Raw genomic sequence first — 26,811 nt, 5'->3', positions numbered from 1 at the left:
CCACTGCTCAAGGTGAACAACTTGCTGATAACTATATGGAACATTTGCTGCTGGGTTTGTCTTCCTTCACTGGCATTTAGACTGTGGAAGAAATTCACCATAGGATGATATTAAAAAGAAGACATTGGTTCCAGAAGTTGCTCAGAGAAAAACAGGGATAGTTCAGTATTCAACCATTACTCTTATACATGCGTGTAACTGTTTATTCCCTCCTTTGGATTGCAGGTGACTCTCAGTTCGGTTTTGCTGTCTCATAGCTCTTTCTCTCATTAGCTCTGAAGCTCTGCAGGGCTTGCATCCCGACAGTTTTTAAAATGTCAGGGAGTACGTTAAGAAGACCGATGGTAGAGCTGCTTTTCCGTGGGAGTCATGTATTTTTGCAGAAGGAGGGGCATGCTCTTTTGGAAATGCTATTAGCAAGTAACAGTGAAAGATTGGTAGGAATCTTAAATACTGTAACTTGAAATCTTTCCAGGAGATTCTGGGTATCTTGTGCAGTCATTTCCTTTTATCTGAATAATCTTAGTAACCACTGCTATTAATTTCCATGACTTCTCCGTGAAAGGAAGTACAGATTGTCAGATGAAACTAACATTTCAAGATTTTTACAAATTTGCATTTATTCTTTGCTTCTTTTAATATCTGTTGCTTGCTGGCACAAATGTCATGTCCTTAGATAAGTAAAATGACCAACCACCAGTGTGCCCTTCTTGGAGGGTTGTTTCTGGATCCTCAGTAGCTGTATGCACACTGGTAGCACAGTCTTTGGTTACACTTTAAAATAACTGGACTCAGCAGGGCAATAACATCAGCAACATCATATTAGGATTTTGATTTTACTAATGTTTTTGTTAAATATATATACATATATATATATTAAAATCTGTGAAATTACACCACTCGAAATCTTGCCCACTGATTCTTTCCTCTCTGCACTCTGCAGTTTTTGGTATATTGGAAGCTGAAAAACCCTGGTCTGTTACCAGATTTGATCAATCATGGTATCTTGAGCAAGATGAGGCTTTTTGAATTTCAGTCTTATTGAAGAACTTGTAGAAAAAATAATTATGCTAATAGAAATCAGTCCATCTCATTGAATGTGATCTTTCACAAAACTGTCCAACAAGGTTTGCAAACAACCTCACACAGTTTGCAGCCTTATACATATTGGATATAATCAAATAATCCAAACAATTAAAACATTTTACCTACTTCCTTGTTTGCTGTTGACTATAGATATACAAATCTCGAGAATAGTTTTCTAAAAAATAGGCAAATGTTGTTACTTTGATAGCATCGAGGTCGTAACACAGTTCTTCTGTAGATGAAAAGATATTTCATTACCTTGCGGTCTATGCCCCTGAGACATAACATGATACTGAGACTGCTAAGGAGTGGCATCATATCTACTTAGCTGGAACACTGTAGCATAAGTAGAGAAGTCTAACTTTATAACCTCTGCAGGTGGAGTTATACCAAGTAAGGAGAAACATGGATTAAATACGGTGTGCATAAATACATATAAAGCAAGAGCTGTGATCTCCATTGTTAAAAAATCTTCAAGTGTTTAATGTTTTAGTTTCTCTGCAGGGGGAAGTGAACTTTCTGTCTCCTCCTCAGCTTTTCTCTTGTTTTTCTCTGGAAGGTACTTCTGATTCAGTAAAGTGCTCTGACAGCTTGATCACTTTTACCAGTGCTGGTGAACTCTTAAAGCGTGTGTTTGAATTAAAGCATAAGTATTCCTGTTTGGAACAAAGCAATTGTCTCAAATTGTCTGCTGAATCAGACGTAGTCCTGAGTCAGCAGGCAGAATCAAGTCTAAAGCATGCTTATGGTCTCCATCACTGCAGTATGCAAGCTCTTTGCTTCACATTAAAGAAATTATATGCGACATTGATACTAGTCTACTATGAACTCCCATTTATCTCAGAAGGAATTGATGTGAAAAGATGTTAAGAAAATCTGTGACAAAGCCGGGAGATCCTGGATGTCATATCTGTATATTCAATTACCATTATTTAAATTTGGTTTGAAAGTGCTGCGGTAGATGACATCTTAAATCTCAGATGATTCTGTTTTCATTGTAAATGTTTGTATTTTCTGATTTTGTTCATCCTTTACTTCTGTGGAAGGATAATAGAGACCAGTCTGGAATTTAAATCGTGAGAGTTATTACAGAGCGAAACCACATGAAAAATTTGCCTGGACAAGAAATAAAGTCTTCATTCCTGTTGTTCAGGTGGTCCTCTGAATGTGGTTCAGATGGAGCCGTCTGAACATGATGGTTCATCTTCTGAATGGTACCCAACACAGGTCAGATCTCTGCTGCTGCTGGAGTGTCATGGAGCAGCAGAAATTCCCCGCACCACTCCTGCTTCAACTCCTTTCACTGGGTCTGCAGTGAAAGTCTGTGGTGAAAAGACAAAACTCCCACTCTGAGTTTTTATTCTAAACCCAAGTTTTGATGATCAATGGCAGGATGCTAAAAATACACCTAAATGTCTCTCTGTGATTCTGAAATTGAGCTTCTGAAAAAGCATTGTACTTGTAGTAAGAGGTAAAGTGTGAAGTTCCAGAGAAATGAGCTGTGAATTGAAGCTGCAATGGAAATTGATCCTATCTGTCAGTCTCTGCTCCATATTCTGAGGAAAACAGAGCGGAGCAGAGAAGGAGCCAAGATCACCGATTAAATGGGATGCTAAAGTGCCAGGGGCTAGAACTGGGCTTGCTGGTCCCTCAGGTCAGAGCTGCAACTGTCAGACTTCACTGCCTGCTACCTGCTGAAGCTGGCAGAAGGAGAGCAGTACGAAAAAGGCTGCAGGCACCGTCAGGGGATTTAGTAAGAAGTACCTGGCGAGGCTTCAGGCATGACAGGCAGTGCTCTCCTCTGGGAGGACAGCCTCATCTTTTATGAACTGGTAGGCCTTATTTCCCCATTTTGCCTCATGATTTGCAGCAGTGAGGCAGAAGAAAATAGCTGGGATACTGAGGAAAAACAGAGCATCTGTTCATCTAGAGAAACGCAGAGTGAGGGGAGAGGTCTGGCTGTATAACCCCTCTGCAGGTGGGCTCCCTCTTCCCATCCTTTGTTACAGAAACTGGTATTTTTCATGGCTGTCTTTAGCCACGTTTTTATTCCAAAAAATCCATTGTTAATTTAGCCTCTTTTTCTGGTTGAAAGTGAACATTTTTCCCTTCATTTTGTTCCTCCTTACGGTACGGCTTAGCTGATTGTAACCAAAAAGCGTTGTGTTCTTGGAGAATACAGATCTGTTCTGACTGAGAACTCAGCTACATAGAGCGTGGTCAGGGCTGGTATCCTCAGGTCTGTAATGAAGGCATGTCTGATAAATCAAATACGTGCAGCATTAGAAAGAAAAATAACATCAATGAAGTAGTGGTAATTCAAGTTTATTTGATTAAAGAAATAATGAAGCATATTCTATTGCACTAACTAGGTCCATTCTGAGACTTTAAAAGCGGGATCAAAGAAACCCAGTGTGTGAACACTTGGGAGTGCAGCCCAGCATCTTCAGAGGCTGCTTCATGGACAGACCTCTTTGGAATATTCAACCTCACTTTCTCAGTGGGAACCTGATGTAATCCAGCAGTTATCCCACCTGGTGCATATGAGATCATGCTTTATTTTTCCTTAAATGTTTTTCTGTGCTCTGTCCCAGTTCCTTTTATCCTACCTCTCCCTTTCTCCTTTCCATTTAAGTGCTGGCACTGGCTGGTTCACACCATGCTTGTCCCACAGAGGGATGCCCTCTCAGTTGCATCACCTCTGAATGAATGGTGAGAAGAACAGACACAAACTGTGAAGCTATCTCATACTCCAGATTACAGAATCAAGTCAGGAACCAAAGCATGCAGGGTATTTGACTTGTCTGATAAACTTTATCCTGTGAATATCAATGAAAGCCGTATAATTTCCAGCTTTTCCAGTCCTATCTCTTATTCCCTTGTCTCTTTTATTGAAGGAAGAAAGTATATGTCATTCTCATAGCAATGACTTCAAGATCTAACTAGAGGGCTAACTTGTACTTTTTACTAAGATAGCGGGACATAAGAATATCTTTCTCCTGGGCAGAAATCTTGGATAGGTTTTGATCCTTTTTTTTTTTTTTTTTTGTATAGCCACTTGATTTCAGCTTTAAAATTATATGAATTAGTTTTCTCTCTCTAATAAAAAAGATTTCTCAGCTCTCCTGGGAATTTTCTGATGTGCCTACTATGAAACTAAACAGGCTGGCTGATCCATATTCTTGCAGCTATGATCTTTGTTCAACTGCTTAATGTTGTATGTCAGGGTCACCTTAATTTTGTTGATTTTCTAGTCCTATTTAGCCCATCCAGCTAGCAAGACAGTTCCACAATACCAATCAGATGCCCTTTGCTATTCATAGTCTCACCTGAATAAAGAAAAGCTGATATGAATCCAAAAAAAGAACATTCCTTTTTCATGAGATTTATGTCTCAATTACACAGAACTTAATGCTTAAGAAATATATGAAACTCTCAGGGTTTGCCAGTCTTCAAGGTTTGCCTTTCCTTAATCTTAACTGTTGTAGCAATAGAAAATATCCCGAACATCAGGTTTCTTTGCTGGGGTATCTGAGTTCAGAAGCAGGTAAATGGCTCTGTACCAATTCATCCTTTTTGAGGAAATTTTTACCAGTCTTGTCATCAGAAAGGAGACTAGGATTAGATCTATTACTGAATTTGTTTTGCTCTGCCATTTTGTCACCAATTGGGAAATATTCTACACTGGTGATCAACACATTTGGGTAGTGGCAATTAATTAAAAAACAAAAAACGGAGGATTTGAAAGCGAAAAAAAATACCCTGCTTTGTAGATGTACAGAGAACAAGCAATTTCTTAACACCTTTTCTTCAAGGAGCTAAGATGAATAACATCTTTGAACAAATATTTTAAGCATGCAGGGATTTTATTAAAAGGAAAAAGATGAAATCCTGTATAAATTGTTTAGAACATTCCAAGTGAAGACATGTTGATTAATAAACATAAAAGAGGGAAGATGCATATTAATTTGTTTACGTATAAGAGGCTTCTAGCTCATTAGAAGTCTCTTCTAAGCATTTAACTAGTGAAGCAGTGGATAAAACCAGACGTTGTCTTTAATCTTGTTGAGGGCTCCAATATTAAAAAAAAAAAAGCAAAAAAAAAAAAAAGCATTATCACTAAATATGTATAATAGCTCTACTAATAACAGTGTTTTGAAAATGTGAGGTGTGTGCCAACTCAGTGGTTGTGCTGTAATATGGTGGAAATTTGGGGTCAATTTTGTAACTCAGTTGCCGAGACCAGTAGGAATGGGGAAACTTTAACTTCCTCAACAATCTTTGGATAATTAAATTATTGAAAAACTTCTTGTTTATAGATAGCCGTAAGTTCCTGGGTATGATTTTGTTAGATGTGATTTATGTCTGGCTGTCAGCTAGGATATCTCTAGGAAAGTTCAGGTGCAGTAAGATATCAGCTGACATGTCTTCTGCTGGTTTCTTTTGATTCTCTATTAAACCACTACAATGAACTGGGGTATTTACACTGCTTTAGATGTTGTTAAAACTAAAATAAAGAAGCTAGTAACAACTAATATTTATGGGAGAAGAACCCTATGGACTATTTTAAAGGAGTTGGAATATTAACTTAATGTCCTGGCTAAATTGAGATTGAGTAATTGCATTCAGTCTAGCTTAAAAACAAGTGAGTAAGAAATAGCTGAAGAACCAGCTAACATTTTTCTTTGTATAAGCAGTCCTGTGAGAAAATCAGCATATATTTGCAAGTTTTCCCTAAAATTACCTTTTATTTTTAGATACTTCTTTTGCTCTCAGCAAAATGAAGGGTTTTGCTCTAAAAGTTTTAACACATTAATTTGTAAACAAAATTGCTCTTTTTTTTTTTTTTTGCAAGCATCAGATAGGTAAAAAAAAGCATCATTTAAACTAGTTTGAGTTTAAAAAGGATAAAAAGTTTCTGTTTTTTTGTTTGGTCTTAATTTTTCATCACAGACACTTTCTCTCCTTTCCTCAGTGTTTTTTTTCCTGATTTTTTATTAGACTTATACTTTTATTGTCATTTGCACTGTGAGAGATAAAGTGGTGAATTTCTGTTTCTACTTACACGTCATATTTATAGAACCGTATAACTTTTTATTGCTCTTACTCTTATAATATGCATCAATAATCATACCAGAGTTATGTTGGTAATTTTTCAGATCCGATGCGTGGGCCACGGAAACTAGAAGTTGTGGAGATCAAATCTAGGCAAATCACCATTTGCTGGGAACCGTTTGGATATAACGTCACACGTTGCCATCGATACAACCTCACAGTCCATTACCGTTACCAGGCTGGAGGACAAGAGCAAGTGAGAGAAGAAGTAAGCTGGGATACAGAAAGTTCACATCCACAGCACACAATTACTAATCTATCACCGTACACAAATGTCAGCATCAAATTAGTACTAATGAATCCCGAAGGACGAAAAGAAAGCCAAGAACTTGTAGTACAAACTGATGAAGATGGTGAGTTTCTGTATTTAAATATACATATACATTGTACATGTATCCTAAGTGATATTCAACATGTTTTTCTGTGTGTTCTATTTTCACCATCTTTAAATTTTTTTCACCAACTTCAGCAATTTTAAGGCAGTAAAGGGACTGTTAAATATTAAGTAATATGATTATCTTTTACATAAACTATAATATATATAATTTAATCATTTCTTCAGCAAACTCATAACCTATGCATGAACTATGTTCTGCCTCTTAAAAGTTCAAGTTTCAGTTTGAAAAAATTTCAGGTGATGGTCACAGTATCCTCATGTAAGATTTTCTCTTGAGTGATATGCTCGACATTAAATACTCGTTCCTGAGTTGCAGTTTCAATTTCTCTAGCTTTGGCTATTCACCCACTGTATGCTGTTAGTTACTTATCCAGACAATGTCTTTTGTATGCATACATTCAAGATACTCTATCCCCTTTTGTAATTTTAAGCTAAAATGAGGTTTTCAGATCTCTTCATTTTTTTCTTTTGAGCAACAACATAAATTGTCAGTCTTTTTTTTTTTTTGAAGTATGCACATCAGAATTGGCTACTGTATCTCAGTAATGCTGTATGAAAGATGGTAGTATCCTTCTGAATCCTATGTGATATTATTGTGTCTATCCACACAGGCAATTTACTGCAGCATTGTTAGCTACTACACCAAAATGGGAGTTCCTTGTTGAATTGGTCATGTGTCAGGAGTCAGTACCACCTTTTCAGAACACTTGGCACTAATGTATAGCCCCTTGGTGCCCTTTAGAAGTGTGCCTTAGGCTTTTTGACTGTGCTTTTAGGCACCTTCATTTGTCTACTGTTTGAAAAAACCTTATCAAATGTCTGGGACTGCTTTATATAACAGATCCTTTTATGGATCCTTTCTCCTCCCATTTTTATCATCTGCAGTCTGAACAGGAGTGGCTTTGTATTTTCTTTCAGATCAACGATAGACTTACTGAAAACATTCTGGAAAGATTTCTAGAAAAAAACTTCAGCAGTGATGAGTTCCCCTTGTAATAAATACTTGAAGACTGTCATTTAAACCTATTAAATCATTTAATATATGCTGTAATGGTTTTGGGTATTACTAATTTCTAATCAAAATATATGAGGAAATAAATTAAACAATTTATGAATGTATAGTTGCTAATGCAACGGATTTGACCAAGCATAGCTAACATAAAAATTGTTTAATTGTAATTAATTTTGCTGTCATCCTCTAGTTTTGATTCAGTTCATTTGTAGAATGACGAAGTTAAAGACCTTACTGATATCTGGACCATTTACGTATTTTCTTTAAAATTTTACATAGTATTTGCTTATTCCTGGCCCTCTGGAACTTTACAGTATTCCAAGTTCCATGTATGTATATGGAACATATTCGTATATATGAATGCCAGGGACAGTATTTTAATATTCTTTCCATAATATGAATCAATTTTGAAATACCAAGCCTGAAAACTTATGATTCCATTACTGTGATATTTTTGCAAGTATTAAAAAAAGAAACAGAGTTTTTGTATACTGTACACTTTCAGTAAGGCACATAAATCCATAAATCTGGGTGCAGCACAACAACGGGATGTGACCCATAAGATCATTATAATTTTTCAAATCACATGATCATGTAGGTTGCAAGGGCCATATCCAGTTGAGTTTCGAGTATCTCCAGGGATGAATATCCCACATCCAGGCAACCTCTTCCACTATTTGATCTCCCTCATGGCATTACTGTTTAGAGTTTATGGCATTCAGATAATTTTAGAAAGTTATCACGGCGTTTTGCTATCCTTCGAACTTATTCGCACTATATTAAATTCCTTTCCTTTTGCACTTAAATCATTAACCCTATGCTTCCAAATGAGTTTGCTGGTTCTCTCCTACATGGAAGCAAGGCTTATTGCTTAGACCTAAGGTTGCTCTAAAGGCATGGTTCTACTGACCCAGTTAGGACTGGTAAGCAAATTCAGAAGTTATCACTGTGTCCTTGGAGCTTTCCCTTGGCAGAGGATTTCCTACAAGGGACTTTGCAGAGTGATACAAAGATGTGCTTTTAAAGTCTCAAACTATTTAAATCCTGTAGTGGTAGGGAACAGAAGCGTTTCAACTCCCAGACAAGCAGCATAGAGGAGTAGGAGGAGAATTGTGGTCTACCAGACCTAGTAACAGGAAGGAGTCACCATGTGTCTTGCTTATAGGTCTTCCTATTCTTTACCTATATGGGTAAATCTCATAAAGGGGTCTGAGAAATTATTTCAGATGTTGCAGAAACTAGTTTCTGACTCTTTTTTTCACATGCACTTCATGTAAGTGCTAACCCATTAATGCCTTATGCTTCGTAACAGTCCTGTGTGCATTTTTCAAGATTTTCTTTTTACGTTACATTTAATGGGCTATTATAAAAATAAAATCGCAGATACATGTCCACATGCTAGTTGCACATCTCCTTGTCTGAAAACTGTGCTGACATTGGCACTAGGATAAAGTGATTGTTGTAAAACAAAAGGAAAAAAGTAGCTATCTGAGAGCAGTTGGCATGTCTTTATCAGAAACTTCTTACGTCCCTGACTGTTCAGAGTTTATTCTCGTAAATTAAGAATCTTTATGAAGGATGAATAATGTCAGGTTTTCAATTTGGCTGCATCACCATTACTGTACGTTCACCCTATTGTGGGGCATCAGGCCTACAGTCAGTGAGCATCACCATTGCAAAGTGCGACTCATCTTTCCAATCTAGCCATTCTAGTTCAGTAAGATAAAATAATACCTTGTTACTTCAATGTTTGTCCATTTTCAGACATGACAGTTTAATATCTTTCAGTATAGAACAGTAATACTATTGGTAAGTAGGTATTACAAGTAGATTTTATTCACAAGAATTTGTCCTTGAGACTTCACTTAATTCCTTATAAAAAGTTGATTGTCCTTTTCTTTCATCAGTATTGTTTTACTGGAAAAATGCAAGCCTTACTAGTTCCTTTTTATACTGAAGGTGACACAAGTTTCCTTAATGGCACTATCTTGTAAAAGAAATCATTCTCACTGCTAAGCTACCCTGGTCTTTGTTTCAGTCTTGGGGAAGTTATAGTGGGTAGTAGAAGTAGTAATGAATAGTAGGTAACAGAAGTAGAGATGGAATAGAGGAGGTTATATTTACATATATATATATGTGTGTGTGTGTGTGTGTGTATATGTATATATGTATATATATATATATATATGATCTGTTTAACAAATTCCATGGAATATGAACTATACCCCAACAATGGATTGAGACATGATGGATGGACTGTTTTTTTGCCTTGACAGCACAAGTACCACACAGTGTCTCCCTCAGAAACTTTTCTCAAAACAGCATTTTTTCTTTTTTTTTATACATTAGTCCCAAGTGCTGTACCACTTGAATCCATTCAAGGGAGTACCTTTGAAGAGAAGATTTTTCTTCAGTGGAGAGAGCCAGCGCAAACATATGGTGTGATTACTTTGTATGAGGTATCAAGCATTTTGTCATATTTTCACTTTCATGTATTGTATTGGCTTTTAGAAGTGCATAATTAATAAGAAATTGAAAAAATATTTTTTTCCTAATTTCTGTAAATATTCTTTTTGAATGTAGTAGCACTTAAAAAGTAATAAAATCAAATGTGTAATATAGGAGTGAATTACTGAAAGTCTCCAAAATGTTCTGGGTTATCAGCTTTAAGAAAACTGCTAAATTTAGAATGATATGATATATCATTCTGTCTAGTAGTCTGGAACAAATATTTAAAAGACTGAAAGACAGATCTTACTGGTTGGTTTAAAAAAAGAGGAGACATGACAGTCAACATCACATTTAGGTGAGACTCATCACAGGAAGTCTATTGTAATAGAAACAAGCAGGCATAAATAATTTTTTAAAAAATACAGCATTTTTTAATGCAAATTCAACAAAATTATATGTTGTTAGATGCCTAAAAATCGCTGCTTTTCCTCGTATGGAACCTCTGCCTGAATACCTTTTAGAAAAATTGACAAAAGACTGCACAGATTAAGCTGTCAGACAGTAATCACTGTTAAGCCTCTTACCTGACCTTACTACAAAACTGGTATTGGAATGCTTTGTTTAAAAAAAAAAAAAAACAACACCTAAATGAGGTATAGTGTAAGAGAAAAGTTAAATTGAATGCTAACCTATTGATACTGTTTTGAAAACTGTTTTATTGTAAGAATATAAAATGTTATGAAAAAGTATGGATTGATTTTTGATAAGGCTAACTACTTTCCAGCTAGTTCAACAGTTGCCTATCTTGAAGGATCAGGGTGTTTTAGTTAATATGTTAATGTTTTTATTGATGTTAGGCTTAATGTACATAGAAACACACAGTGTCAAATCATCTTTCTGTTTATAAGCATGTGTGCATGTCATTACAGTGCTGAGAAGTACATGCAGTGTATACATGCAGCTCATTCTTAAATATGTATGTATAACTTCATCAGCCATAATGGGAGTTGCACAGGGATATTGAAGTGAAAAAAATAGCTTGGCCAAACTTTCTAAGGTATTCAGCAAGTCCTTGAATATCAAAAGAATGTAGCATTCCAACAGTGAAGAGAATATTGAAAAATAAGATAAAATAAAATAAGATAAAATAAAATACTGATATCTCCTTCTGCTATTTATCTAGTAGAGATAGCTCTACTAGCAATAGCTCAACGAAGAGATGAAGGAAGTAAAGCAATCATTTAAAGCATAAGCCTGGCTTCATTAATTTTTAAGTGACAGATACTAACAGTCTGATGCAACCAAACTTGTTCTAAAGATGCCAGCTCAGTCCAGTCAGGTGGCTGAATATGAGCCATGAAGTTGCTGAAGACCTGTTTGTCAATACTTTTTCTCCCTTGTCTTTTGCTTAAAAGCTTAAAGTGTACCACAAAGTTTTTTATAAATATGGCTGGCAAACTACCTCAAGGCCAACAAATATACACAATGAATCACAAGGACATTTTACCTATTGGGAATGTGGAGTATCCAGGTGAAATATAAAAGTATACTTCAGGTATACATTAGGTAACTGAACTGGCTCACAAGGTAAGATCCAGACAAGCTGGATGAGGTTTAGGTAGCTGTGTTTTATCGGTTAGTTTAGACTATCCATGATATCTCAGTAGGCCCCTCTTTGGCTGATCTTGGAGCTGTCAAGATAATGCATCCAGCACAGCTCCGTATCCCCCTGGCTTGACAAGCAGGGTGTCTAGCTACTGCCTATGCCTTACAGCAAGCCAGAGTTTAGACAAAGAGTCATCTGAGCCTTGGTTGTAAGCACATCAGCAGTTCTAATGTAAAAAGTGTAGATTACTGGATGAGACAGAACTGCAAGTATGTGAGCCCGAGTCAGGCCTAGGAGCAAGGTTGCTCTTTCCCAGGCAACACCTTCAGCTGGTGGCCGTTTTTTAAAGGGTCAGCCCTAAGACCGCAGCAGCGGACACCTTATTTCAGAAGAAGCTCCCAGGGTCTTGATCCCAGTAGGCAGGCACACCTAATGTGCAGTCGTGAGTCTGCATCCTTGCTCCCACAGAGGCGGCTCAATCACACCTTTCTGTCAAGCATTTCTTAATCTAAGAACCTAACTTTCTGTGGTATTAAAAATCTCATTACTTAGTCTGTGTTCTGCAGACAGGCATATGTTTTTAGTGCCTGAAGTAGGTGGGAAAAAACTATTCAAGTATTAAGTTACTTATTGCTATTGTAAAATCAGGAGCAATTCAATTATTTTACCAATATTTATATGAAAAAAAAAGCTTTTAGATGAAGAAGTAACATAAAGTCTTTATCACCAATACAAGTCCACAGTTGTAGGAATAAAGGGATTTGGATTTTGTGCAAGATTTCATCCAAATTTGATAAAAATAGTCAACAACATATAGTCAACAACAGTGAGAACATTATTCTCCTTCCATTTTTTCATCACTGCAATGCTGAGCTGGCACTAGCAACGGTAGCACTGAGAAACTGTTTTTCAAAAAAAATAAAATAGGAATAGTCTTATAAGTAGGAGTAAAATAAAGAAACACTGCAAGTTCATTTTAACCAGGCAAAACACTTCTTTTTTTACTGTGTTCTGCATGGCCCCTGGGAGAACATATTTCATTATAGGACATCAGCCACTTAGCTATCTAGTAATTAAGCACTGTACAAAAATGTATAAGAATCTAACATATAAGAATCTCAGCTAAGTCTCTGACATCCAGGTTTTACTTCAAATAAAACTCACATGAGATAATAAAAAATCCAGTTAAGAATTATCAAACCATAGAAAACAGAGTTAAATGGAGCTGCAAGAGTTCATTTAGTTCACATATCTGCTCCAAAACAGGATCAGGTTTATACAAAACATGGCTGCCATGTAGTTGTCTAACCAGTCTTTTAAAATCTTCAAAAACTATTTGGCCCACTCTCCCACAAGCAGACAGAACAACACTTACTATCAGAAAAGGGGATTCTACTAGGAAACGTGTATTTGGGAGGTGGGCAGGAGGGAAGAGGCAAATTGGGCAAATTAATTGATAATTAATTTGATAAATTGATAATTAATTTGATAAAAATTTAGATATTTGGTAGTTTCATCTGTTTTCTCTTAGAATTGGGAGGTTAGTTGAGTGTTTTTTAATGTAATCTCAGTTCAGTTTATGGATGAAGAATTGTAGATCTGCCTATGTCATGCAAAAAAAGTCAGAGTTTACCCAGATAGCATCAAAGGGCTTTATTACTTATTTTCAGTACTTCATTGATGTTATATTTAGTGGCTCATTTAGAAATCAATTTTCATTGTCAGAGGTTTTAGGAAATGGCAACTATTAAAGGTGTATAATACCAACACTTGCGTGCTTCTAAGTTTTGTTTTGTGTATCTTCTTAATTAGAATGATATGGAATATAACAAAAAGAATGTCAATTATCACTTTAAATAATAACCATGTTGGATTTATACATATTCACATGCAAATGAAACTTTATAAGTAAAAAGGAGGGATGAATCATTTTTAATTTTTTAATGGATTTCTTATTTTTAAGTTCTCATTACAGTGCATGGAAATTAGTAATTAATATAAAAATCTGGATCAAGTTTTGCTGTGAACTTATATTAACATTTCTAATGAAAACTAAAAATACTGTTTGAATCAAAGAGGGAACTGAGGATACAGTATACATTTTGCATATATTAACATTTTATCTCCCATTTCCTCCAAAGGAGAATCTGACCTAGGTACAATGTAATGACCTGAAAATTTCCAAATTAGCAATTACAATATCTAAGCTTTAGACTAAAATATAAGCTCTACCCACATCCTGAAAATTTTGCCTTAAGCTGCCCTTATCATCTTCTAAGGATAATCTCATTCAGAGCAAAGTGTAGTTACAGTCAAGTCAGCTAGAACTGGGGGCACCCCTTTTGTTATTTGTTTATGCGTTTCTGCCGGGTTGTTTTGGTTTTGTTATTGTTGCTGATCAAAACCAACAGTAAGATGAATTCAAAAAATGACATTGTTAAAGCCAGCATCTTGAAGGAATTAATGTAAGCCTGAACCCATCCTTTAGAGTTGTAATCTAGCTGCCTCTAAGTCTCTGTATCTATAAAAGTAATAACTCATACCAGTTACGGCTGAGTTTCTGTGTTCCTTCATGGGATTCAGGATTTGAAGGGTATAAGAGAGTAAGATAGCTTATCATAAAATGTCTGACAGCGCATACATCAGGAGGGTTTACTGGATAAAGATGCAATCTTTGTCCATCTGCTCAAGACAGTTTATAACTTTCTTATTCTTTTGCAGATCACCTACAAAGCAGTCAGTTCCTTTGACCCAGAAATAGATTTATCCAATCAAAGTGGACGGGTCTCAAAGCTAGGAAATGAAACGCACTATCTCTTCTTTGGACTGTATCCTGGCACTACCTACTCTTTTACCATCAGAGCCAGCACAGCTAAAGGTTTTGGACCTCCAATCACAAATCAATTCACCACAAAAATATCAGGTATTTGTTTAAAGAGTATTATTGTTTGCTTACAATATAATGACATGGGTAATTCTTTTATTGCTTATTTCTTCCTCAGGATTTTACAAGCAGCAAATTGAAAAAAAGTAAAATAAGTGTTCATCCCTGAAGATGCAAAAGTGACATACCTGAAAAAATTCCAAGTGCTTAAATATCTGCTAGTACTTTGAAATTCCTATTCACAACTGTAATTTACCACCCAAGATACCCTATGAATTATGTGCCTACAATCAGTGCCAGTTGCTATTGCAACGTTTAGCATAGGGTTTTGGGGACATGAGGACGAGGGTTCCATTCAGAGCTTATTCAGCCTTGACGTGATTCTAAATTAGTATAGTAACAGTGCTGGAAAATCTCTTTAATGAGCCATGAACAATTGAGAGTAGAGCAGAAATACTGTATGTCTAACGCTCTCTTAGGAAGTGCAGCTGACTGCCAGCCAGCATAAGTTCCTAGCAGGCGTGTGGACTGAGGTGGATATGAAACTGTATTAGACAAGAACATCAGGAGTAGTGGTTTTCAGATAAGAGCAGCATGACTCTGTCAGTTCTGCAGATCCATGAACAATATTTTAAAGCCCTCCCAGAGGCAGAGGAACACTATTTCTCTAGCTAATGGGTTGCAATACTATTACATACTCTAAAATGCTTATGTAATTGATGACAAAATGTTTTGCAAAGTTACAGTTGAAATCCCTTTGCTCTTAACTTCTCTACAGTCTCCTTGGGAATTAAAGTGATGGTTGAACTATGGCTCTTTGGTAATGTTTAAAGAAAATTGCCTTATCTATTTGTGGTCAAATTTGCTTTTCAGAAAGGATAAGGGAAAGCATTTGGATACAAAATCTTCTTTCTTTTTACTCTCCGTCTGTATAGTTTTCCCAATCACTCATTTTCTGTCCTCACTGGAATGAAAAATAACAACTGTTAATCAGGGCAATTTCTTTTTATTACAGGAAAGGACAGTTAATGTGAGGTGGGAATTACTGACTGTAGACTGCAGAGAAAAAAAAAGCAGGTGATAGTTTTCAAATTAGAAAATTATTCTTAGAAGAATGCATAAACACTGATTAGTAAAGATGGGGCTCATTCTCCATCACTTTTCTCACATTGAGCAAAACCATTCTCTGTCAGAAAGCAACTTCTGACATAACAAGACTTGATATGCGTTAGGATGGCAGAATTAGGCCTTATTAGAGTGAGGAAGGGAGGAAAGTATTGAGAATAGAGGAGAGTCTGGGCATTTTGGAGTAGTTCCGTCGTTTAAATTGTTGTTCTTTTCTAAATTTGGTATGTCACCAACTGAAACTCATTAGTGTGAATGGACATGCTTGAAATGAGACAAACCTCCAAGCAACCATCTGGTGAGGTTCTGCAAGCTGTCTTGCCTGCACCCCACTCTCTCATTACTTCATGTTAGTTACTGTGCTAACAGGAATGCTTAAGACTTGTCCTTGGGTAGTTAAAGGCAGTCTCTTGAATTTAAAATAGAAGCAGAATACATGCATTTCTTAGTATCATTGAAAAACCACAACTGAAATTTTAGCTGGTGAGTATGGTGTCCTTTTCGCAGTGATATAGACCTGTAATCTCATTGTCTCACCCATAAAGCTTTGAGGCTCTGTGTGTGGCCAGTGTTCTCCATTTTGAAAAGATATGAAATGAAAATCCTGAACATTTATGGATAAAAGATTTCACAGAACCTTTTTAGAACATATGAGGTGGCAACAGTACATTCTGACCAATTTCTAAATTGAGTCATTGCATTTTAATTTGTCTGGCTCTAGACTGCATTTTCCTAGTCTTAATTTCCTGTCTTAAGTTGATGAGTAGTACTATTCTGTACTGTAAATAGTTGCCATGTTTCATTCTACAGTTGTGTGATTGGCATTGATGGATGAAATGATCTGTATGTAAATAAGCGTTACTAAAAGCAGAGCTAGTAGCCATGCCTTCTATCAAAATTGATGGGCACTCTATTGGAAGACTCTGTTTTCTGTTGCATATAACTTTGTGAAAAGACAGCTGTGCAGGCTGAAATTTTTTATGATGCTTTTCTCACCCAGAAGAATTTCATCCGTTTCAGGAACATGGCTGACAAACTGAAAAATTATTGTGACCAACACATTACTGAAGTGTTTTCAAACAGGGTTTTGAATATTTAGCGAGAAGACAGACATTAATCTGAGCCATCACTCTGAAAATCTTTCCAGATTTGAGCAAACTATAAATGTTACAATTTGCACACAAACTGTGGAAACTTGACAGAACTGAGCAGCTTGAGATGCCATCCTCACTAAATAGATTCAGGCTCTGAGCTTAAAGAGTCTTGCCTTGTGTGTACACCAATTCATTGTGGCCCACCACAGGTACATAGCCTTTAAAATCTTTACCTTTTACTGGGTCTGAGCTTTCTGCTGCTGAAGACCAGGGAGTGCAGTTGCAAAAAATGCGAATAGGAAGAATGTCTCCTGCTTTCTCTATTAATAAGCTCCTTCTTCACTTGTGTACAATGTGGAAGAGGAAGAATACTAACCTAGATGGAACAACAGGAAAAGAAGAGATGTTGTCCCAGTATCTGTGGAGAGAAGAAGTAGCCAAGAGTCAAAGGTGGGACTGATAGAACCGCAGCTTATAGCCTAGGCTGATGAATACCAATGAAAAACGATGAAGATGTTACTGGTTTCACAGCAGACTGAAGAGTTGTGGACAAAAGCATTAATGCAGTCCTTACATAAATGTATAGGGAAATAAGGATAAAGGCAAGAGAAGTTCGTACATCTTTCAAGTAGGTGCAGGTAATAGTGGGAAGGTGCAAAAGATGGGAATATACACTTTAAAGAGAGAGACTCGTGTTGCTGGAACTATTTAATCTGCTAGAGGAGTTTAAGAATTATACAGCTACCTAACAGGTCAAGGGAGGTGATTCTCCCCCTCTACTCTGCTCTTTTGAGACCCAACCCGGAGTACTACATTCAGCTCTGGGCCACCAGCACAAGAAGGACATGGATTTGTTGGAGCACATCCAGAGGAGGGCCACGAAGAATATCAGAGGGCTGGAGCACCTCTCCTAGGAAGAGAGACTGAGAGAGCTGGGGTTGTTCAGCCTGAACAACCTTCAGAAGAGAAGGCTTCAGGGTGACCTCATTGCGGCCTTTCAGCACCTATAGGGGGCCTCCAAGAAAGCTGGAGAGGAACTCTTTTATCAGGGAGTGTAGTGACTGGACACAGGGTAAAGGGTTTAAACTAAAAAAGAGTAGGTTTAGATTAGATATTATGCAGAAGTTCTTCACTCAGAGGGTGGTGAGGCACTGGCACAGTTGCCCAGAGAAGCTGTGGATGCCCCATCCCTGGAGGTGTTCAAGGCCAGGCTGGATGGGGCTTTGAGCAGCCTGGTCTGGTGGGAGGTGTCCCTGCCCATGGCAGGGGGGTTGGAATGGGGTTGTCTTTAGGGTCCCTTCCACTCCAAACTTTTCTATGATTTTATGATACTGTCTGTATGTGGAGCATAATGTACTCTGATTAAGTAATTCACCGTGATACACAATGTGTCCAGCATCTGGAAGATGAAGCTAAATGAATTCAGATGCCACATAAATTTTCGTGTTCAACAATGAGTGTAATTAGCCACTGGGAGAACCCAGAACTAAAGAAAAGATCTTCTCCCCACAAAAATATATTTTCTGTTTCAAGCAGGAATTAATTTAGGAAAGTTCATTGTCCTGCATTATTCCTGTGGTCAAAAAAGGTCATTGCAATGATGACTTTGTGCTTCAGTAGCCATTAAATCTATTAATTGTGTATCATCATTAATAAGGGGACAATAAGGATACAACAGACTGCTAAACAAGCAATTAACTGAGCAGTCTTCCATTCAATATAATGATAAAAATGCAAGTAGGTGATAGAACTGAAAAAAGTAACAACAGTAAAAGACAGTAACTGAGGCATCATTTATTTTAATCACAGCTGTAATTCCTTAATGAAGACACAGTTTGCAAAAGTGCCATTAAGTGTGGCTTCAAACTATGATAAGTTCTCATGGTGATAATCCTTTTTGATTATTGTAAATGATTCCTGTGGTGGACAATAGGCCTGTGACAGCTACAGCAGTAGTTAAAATTGCAGAAATGACAAGTTCTGAGAGTGTAGCCTAATACCACAGACACATTGAGAAAGCTGGGCTCACAGTTTCAAAAACTATAGCCACCCTGGCATGCACATTTGCAGATGCTCTTCTTGAAATAATTTCAATTTTCATTTCCAAGTCAGAGACTCTCAGTACTTCCTGAAAACTTACCCTTATTAGGAACTGTTGGCTATCTTGGAATTGACAGTGAGCTAGGATTCCTTTAATTTTTTCACTGAAATTATTTAAAAGTTGTCTCATATTCGTAACTGAAAGCACATTAGACCTATAATACTGTCTATATTTGCAGGAGTCTTTTGAATTAAATATTCAAATAAAGATACAACTCCTGAAAGAAGAAATATGGGAATAATGATTATTTTTGCCTCTTTTCTTTTCTTATTCTAGCACCCTCTATGCCACCATATGAACTCGAAACACCTTTGAATCAAACTGACAGCACTGTGACAGTCTTGCTGAAACCTGCACAGAGCAGAGGCGCTCCTGTCAGGTACTGGGGGAAAAATCTTTATAAAATTAAAACCAAATTGATTAATTTCTTGAACATGTATTCTGGGGATTTTCTACACAGCAATCAGTGTCTAAATTCATGTCTGTATTAGCTCTAATTAAATTAAATAACTGAAGAAAATGAAAGTGCTTTGATGTTGAGTGTTCGTGTATTGTTTAAAGGATTTGATCCAGATGCAAGTGGCTTGTTCTTTGAAGATAAGGAACAAAGCCATAGTTCTGTTGTGTGGGTGGCTTCTTTAAGGTAATTGCTTACTGCAGTGTTATAAGTTCAAGGGCATATCACATTTTCTATGCTGAGCTACTGTCTGTAATATTCTCTCTTCTTGTTTACTTCACAGATTTAAGATAATCAGCTCTTAGTAAGTTAGCCAATTCAAAAAATATGTACTGTAACATTCATAAAGTATTTACTTTTAATTGACCATGAAAGCAGAAGTAGGGGACAAAAAAAAGGAAAACCAGTAGCTTAGGTTTTTTAGTGTTATATAATGTCTGCTAATGAATTTCCAATTTGCAGTGGTTTATTTCACGGTTTTACACCTATTGTAGTAAAATATGCCTGCTTTTCAGTGAGGAAAACAGAGGATTAGATTATTTTGAATGATAACAAATAAGGAGCTCAATACTCTGAAGAGAAGAAAATACAGATGAGTGAAATACATTTTTTTCAGAGGTTTAAGATGCTTTTCCTTTTGACTAACGATGGAGCCTCAATAATGGTCAATCCTTTTGTTACTACTGAGAAACGTTTCCAGCTGTAGTGAATGACTATCAGTTATTTCCATCTTGCTGCTGAGGTTTTGGTAATTTCTCTTAGCCTGGAAAATACAGATCTGTTATAGTCATATATACATAAATTAACATTTTGGAGGCATTTCATCAGAATATTCCATTTTATTTTTTTTTTGTATTACGCAATATTCATCATTGCATTACATATTACATGTTTGTATAGATGAATGTATGTATGTCTGTATTTAGGAAATGTCATACTGTTGGTCATTCAGACAACTTTTTAAAAGGAAAGTATAGCACTTTGAGGAGGTCTGAACAAGCTGAGAAAAAAAAAACAGAAAGCAATTACAGCAGATATAGTGGAACTGTTTGATTTAGCAAATTAGATTATAAACCGAATGATTTGATATTTGTCTTCCTTTATCTCCTAAAGTGTGGTATAGTCTTTCTGCATTCAGGCATCTGTTTCAAAATAATACTGTTTGGACTCATTTTTGTTTAAACACAAATATGCAGGACCATAAATAAAAAAGTTTCATTCCTTCGAACTGCATCATGAACTAAAGATGATTGACTCCTATAGCAGTAGTGACACATCAGAAGCTTCACTGACAACAGAAAGAAGCTAGTTAGGAGATTAAAGTACACCAAATAAGGGGATGAGTGGTTAAGAAAATAAGAAGAGGGATTTAAAGTAACATGAAGATTTAGAATTGACAGAAACAGATGAACACAGCAGCAAATTTACTGAGGTCCTTTGCAACAGGTCTTAAATGAAAGCTGACTGCAAACTCTTAATGTAAATACTTCGTGAAGCAGAGAATGAAAATTAAAGTAAGAATTTCTCAATACTTTTAACATTTTATTGTGCATTAGACTCTCAAGTATATTGTCATTGCATAGCTTGCAGAACACATTCTGCATATGGATGTCATCATCTTAATCTATATTCATTGGGTGTTAAAAGTTTAGTCATACTTCATTTATGCACATCACTAAGAATGATGCCTTGTGTATTGATTCTGCTACAAGCACCAGCTTGGTTAATGCAGGTTTTTGAAACTGCACTAAACTTGCAGTGTAAATGATTGTTGTTGTTCTATTGATCAGCACGTCAGCCATGTCACATAAAATTCTTTAATTCCTGAGATGGATAAGGAGTGCACAAATTCTGCCATTCAAGGCAATGAAGCTAATACCTGAGGTCACTCAGTATTCCAGCTTTTTTTTTTCTGTGATTAAATTCTTTTTCTCTAATCAAATATGAAAAATCCTGATATCTCCTACCTTATTTAGAATCCTCTCACAACCACCACAACATAAAAGGAGAGAAAGGGCAATGCTGCTTGTTTAAATGTTGCTTCAAAAAACAGACTTTATAGAAATATTCAGGAAGCTCTGTTTACAATGATAAAGTACACATTAATCATGAAGGCCAAATGGCATTCCAGGTTGTTTTAGAATTTGTAAGACTGGACATGATTAAAATCTATTTTGTCAGAGTTTTAATACAACAAATACTGCTTGCTTTGTCTTCAATTTCAGGTCTTAAGGCAGTTGCTGTGTTTATTTCAAGGAGATTATTTTGGAATTATGTATGTTTAAAGCAGTAGTGCATTCAGTAATGATGCATATATGTATTTACTTAACAGTTGGCTAAGCTATTCTGATTTCTAGAATGATTTTAATTTGCAAGGCTTTTTTTTTTTTTAATTTAATATGATGTCTCTTTGGAAATTGTGTGATATATGTGTAATTGTGGATTTTTTTCCAGAGATACATGCATATAAGAGTCAGTAAAGTTCTAAATAATTTGCGTAAAAAGCATACAACTGTGAATATTTTTATATAAGGGCTATTCAACATATGTTGAGGTACTCACACTTTCATGGCAATATCACTTTTACCGTTCACTTCTCCAGTGCAAATTAGTGTAACATTTGAAAGATCCTGTGGCCAGATCTTCTGCAGGTCCATAGGTTGGTCAGTTCCAGTTACTTCAACTAAGGAATGCTAATTTATTGCAAAGATCTGGCTCATACACAGGAATGAAAAATGTAATGCTCAATGACTGCATGCATTTAGTGTTATTTATGTATTCATCTATGTTAGAAAGAGCTTTAGATTGTTTGCTGCATTCCATTATAAAAGGTTCTTGTGACCTTCTCTGGAAAAGTTTTCTTGCAAGCTTTTAGCATCAGCGGCAGAAGCAAGTCTTCTTTGTCACATAAATTTCCATTCAGTCTTGCCACGATAAAGGTTGAGTGTTTCCACTTCTTTTATCTGACTAGCATAATCAGCAAAATGCTGTCACCATACCACCCTCCTCCTGCTATTCAGAGCCACATCCTTAAAAAGTGGTAAATGTAAATATCCCAAAGATTTTGTCCCAGATAATACCGGAAACACCTGGTGGTAGCAAGCCCTCTGGGAACAGCACATTGGGGGAAGGAGCAAGAAGGATAAAAGACAAGGCAAGACCATCCAGGCTCTGCTCTGCCTTCTGGTCTTTGGTGAGTTTGTGGATAGCACTTGACCCTTCTCATCTTACAGTGCAGAGCTTCTCTCAGCAGGATTTGCCCCATAAAACTCTTCCAAACAGTTAATGCCCCATTTAGGCACTCTTTCTGCTCTTGTAGACACCACAAACAGCTGGGACCTTCCAGCCAGAAGTAAGAGAAGTAGCCAAACAGAGCTAATCGTATCAGCTAACCACATCCTCGATGCCATGCTTGGCATTTTGGATGCCTGAGTATTTTTTGCACCGACTGGGGTCAGTCTAAAGAAACCATACACAGATAAAGTGAATCATGTGAGTTGGGAGCGTGCTAAAGTGAAGGCAGTCTTTTTATTTTTAATTCCTCCTCTTTATCATTGGTGTGCCCAACTTCTTCAGCACGTCGATTGGGTGACCTAAAAAAGGAACAGCTCTTACTGGGAAAATGAGTCAAACATCTCTTTATTTGAAGTGCTTGATTTTGAAACTTAACTTACCTTTAATCTCTCTTCCCTGAAGAAGTAATTTATATTATATTTCAGCTCAAAAGGCTATATTAAGTTATTAGGTATTTTGAAGTGCAGCTGAAAACGACCTTAGAAATTTCAAACTACATGTTATCTAAAGCGATAAGCACTCCTTTCTACTACTTAGTTGGGTAAACATTTCATGGCATGCTCAAATTGTCTAAATTCCACAGAGATTAGAGCAATTAGAACAATTTCTTATTGGCCTAAGCCAGACCTTTAAAGGCACCCTGTAAATACTAGGTTCATTGTCATAGCTGGAATTAAGGCCCTCTGCATATAGTCCCAGGGATGGGAACAGCATGATTCATCTTAAGATTCATAGTGTAAAGAAACCTCTGTCAGCTCGAGCGCGGGTAGCATGTCATTCTGTATGTGGCTTAGCCGTTTCAGCACCACTCGTAGTATAATGGCTCTTCACTGAATGACACAGGAGACCTAATTCCTACCCACTGGCTGGCAGTAAGAAGAAGTAAATTAAACTGAGATTGTCACCTTTGAAATGCAAAGACTCCTTTGTAACACAGAAGTTCCCCACTAGAACCACTGTGCACTGCACATGAAGCAGAGGTCACAGTTGCTCTCATCCCTGCCACACACATTGCAGGGAAGAAAGACATATCTTAGGGCCTCATCTCTTTCTTCCAGCATCACCAGTGCTATGAATATCAGCCAGATAGGTGTTTGGCCACCCCCTTTGCTTGGTCACTGTGTCTGCTCGCTTTCTCATAGGATGACAGCAGGAGTTTGCAGTCCTTGTGCCATGTCAGTTAGGACATGCGATACAGCTGAGACACTTCCATCTGAAGAAGTGGGGTCATCTGAAGCCTGAGAGACAGCTCCTAGAAGCCTTCTTTTAGGAAACAAATCTGACAGTCAGCCTTCTAGTGAAGCCACTAACTTCCTGTATCCTTGAAGCGTGTGGTCTTCACAAGAGTACCCGCCTGGTCAACAGATCAACAGATTAAATGGTTTCGCTGGCAATCAAGAAAGCCAGCAAGCTTTGCATGCTTGCTAGTGTACACAAGCTAGCAAGCCAGCCAGGCTGTTCAGAGACCAGCGACAGATATCATTAGAACTCAATAAGCAGCAGGGCTTCCAGCAGCCTGAATGCAAATGTTACAGGGTATTTTCCATAGCCTTGAAGAGACCGTGGGGCACTGACGTTATTGTGAGTACATGGCAACCACAGAGCTGGGCCTCAAAGGTGCAAGCCACTTTTCAGAGAAGAGGTTCTGCAGTCTGAGTTTCTGTGTTGCGTGGTAAAAGAGCAGGATCCCATGCATGTATTACAGAGGCAGACATCAATATTATTATAAATTCAGGATAAGTGAACAAATGAGCTTTGAAATAGGAGAATGCTGGTTTACACAATGAGAGACATGTTAGCACTCTGTGTGGACAAAAACACGGCAACCGCAAATGCAAATAAAAGCATTACAAAACCTGTATTTTTAGCTCTGATCTCTCACAATTCCTACTTACTGTGTTATGTAATACTAGCATGTTATTGTAATTTCCTTCAATTCCCAGTGACATGACAAGGGTTGTAATGCAGTAATGAGAAAAAAAGCAAACATCATGTAGACACAGCTGAGGAGAGAAATATCAAAAGTATACAGTAATGGGAAAGACTTGGAAAGCTTCCCAATAAACTGAAAAGTGAACTTTGGCCTTTCAAGAGCTCACTGATAAAATAGTCCAGGTGATGTTTGGTGGATTTATGATAAATAAATAGTTATGTTGAAATAATGTTACTATACATGTTCAAAGAGCATTAGTAACTCATTAGCGTTCTGAAATGTCATGTCCAAAATACAGCCTTTTGAAATACTGTGAGACCACTAGGCCTAAAGAGCATGAAGGGAACTTACTGTCTGTTCTTTTATTTGCTTGTCACAAGCATCCTTTCTATAGTTTAAGGGTCTGTAAACATAAAGAGTTGAGTTGTGTGCTGTAGGGTCAGCTCCTACCTGCAAACTGTATTTCGAAATCATAGCTTTACAACTTGTAAGGCAGCCAGTAAACTTTTTTGAGGATGTCTGTGATACAGCAGGGATGAGGTTTTATTGATGCCCGTAATTGTCACTTCTTTATAGCAACAAGTATAATTATTTACAGCAGAAGGGTCAATTTCAGTTTCATTGAGGGAACAGTACAATAATTGCTTATGCTGTAAAAATGCTGTAATTCTTTTTTGTTATGCAGTAGAACTTGTCCTTGGGTTTTTACTGTGACTTGAGTTAGAATTTATGGTACGTGTTGCCTGGGCACGAGCAGTGCAGTTTCACATGTCCTGCTGACTTATTCAGAAATTTCCATGGCCCTTTTACTGTGATGTCTCACAGTCCCAGGGTAAATGGAGCATTGATTCCTGTGTCAATGAGAACCCAGCACAACACTATCTGTCATTTAGCAATGCGATTAATAGAAATTTATCTATTATAAATAAAGCAAGCTAGCTGGAGCAATTCCAGAACAAAAGAGAGAATAGATTATTCTGTTTCTCTGAAGAGATTATTTTTCAGTTTCATAACTCACCAATACTTTCTCAAGGGCTTGGATATAAATTGTCATCTGAAAAATTTGCAACACTGTTATGATGCTCTGCTTTTTTTTCATTTGTATTTTGATTCCTTCCTTCTACATGCTGGCCTTAAGTAGGATGCAGTGCAGTGGAGATGATACATTTGCCTAATTCCTAATGATAGTCTTTTCTATGTTGCTCACCTCTCGCTCTGACAGCATGCCAATCTAGTTCAGTGAGGCTCTTCTCCACTAACATCCTGTGGACCATTGGGTTTTTCCAGTCTCCCTGGTGAAGGCTGAAGTCCCATAGCAATTCAGCTTGTGAATAATAACCTCTTGGAACTCATACCATTTTCACTAGCTCTGGAATGCCAACTTCAGTCAGAATTGTTAAAACATGTTTTTATTGAATCTACTTATTAAAATGAATGGCTCAGACTCTGAGTGCACACAGACCACTGTCATTTTTTCCATGGCCACTTTCCAAGGAACATCTACTCAGACCTTTGAGGGCCATATTTAGCCTACCGAAGTTCAGACTTTAGGTCAGCATATTTACTTGTGAATTTTGGATGCCCTGTACCATTTTCTAGTACTGAGGCCAGCTGGCTGACATCAGCCCACGTTCAGCTCCCAGGCAGAAGGACCATCTACAGACTGCCAGTTGGGAAAGGGCCCTGATCCATATCCAGAAATTTTGGTGAGAGTGAGTGATAAATGGCTGATGCCAAAGCCCTTCTGGAAGCCATTCAAACCATTTAACAGGGAGGGTGGTGTACCATTGGTCTACTTAATATCCTATTATGCATATAGCCTAAGTGCGTTGTAGGCAGCTCAGTCCTAGTAAGTCAGCGAGCTTGTTCTCAGCTGTTCTCAGTAAACCAGTAGAGATCTCTAAGTGGGAGTACAAAGCTCCTCCTATGCAAAGCAAAAGACCTGAAATCCTGTTCCTTTCTCCCAGGACTTTTAATATGTTTTATTTTAGATGGTCATTGAATAAAAACAGAAATAATTGACAAAATAAGGAGATTCTCCATTTGATCAGACAAATTCCTTCATGATTGCTCTCTTTCTGCTTCTCTGATTCTTACATTTCAGGCCAATCTTAGTAGGAGGAGACTAACACAATCTGGGTGGTTGGAAGTTGGGAGTGGTATGGTGAAAGCCTCTCAGTTTGAACATGGTGTTGAACCCTAGTCACTAGGTTTTGAGAACACTGCTCAGACCATTGGGTTATTGTGGAAAGAGCA

At 37.2% G+C, this 26,811-nt stretch overlaps 1 protein-coding gene across 13 annotated transcripts in view; it reads left to right on the top strand.

Annotated features, from left to right (window-relative positions):
- Window positions 1-26,811, top strand: part of PTPRM (protein tyrosine phosphatase receptor type M) — a 490,453-nt gene that overhangs the window by 256,267 nt on the left and 207,375 nt on the right. For all 13 annotated transcript variants that reach the window (XM_066992787.1, XM_066992783.1, XM_066992789.1 and 10 more), the window contains 4 exons: window positions 6,246-6,554; window positions 9,960-10,069; window positions 14,389-14,590; window positions 19,148-19,250. In XM_066992787.1, the coding sequence (XP_066848888.1) occupies window positions 6,246-6,554; window positions 9,960-10,069; window positions 14,389-14,590; window positions 19,148-19,250 (724 nt within the window). The remainder of the gene's footprint in view (window positions 1-6,245; window positions 6,555-9,959; window positions 10,070-14,388; window positions 14,591-19,147; window positions 19,251-26,811) is intronic.

Source organism: Anser cygnoides, chromosome 2 (assembly GCF_040182565.1).
Source record: "Anser cygnoides isolate HZ-2024a breed goose chromosome 2, Taihu_goose_T2T_genome, whole genome shotgun sequence".
Lineage (NCBI taxonomy): Eukaryota > Metazoa > Chordata > Aves > Anseriformes > Anatidae > Anser > Anser cygnoides.
The sequence above is the reverse complement of the archived record's forward strand: the minus strand, read 5'-3'. Positions and strand labels throughout refer to the sequence as shown.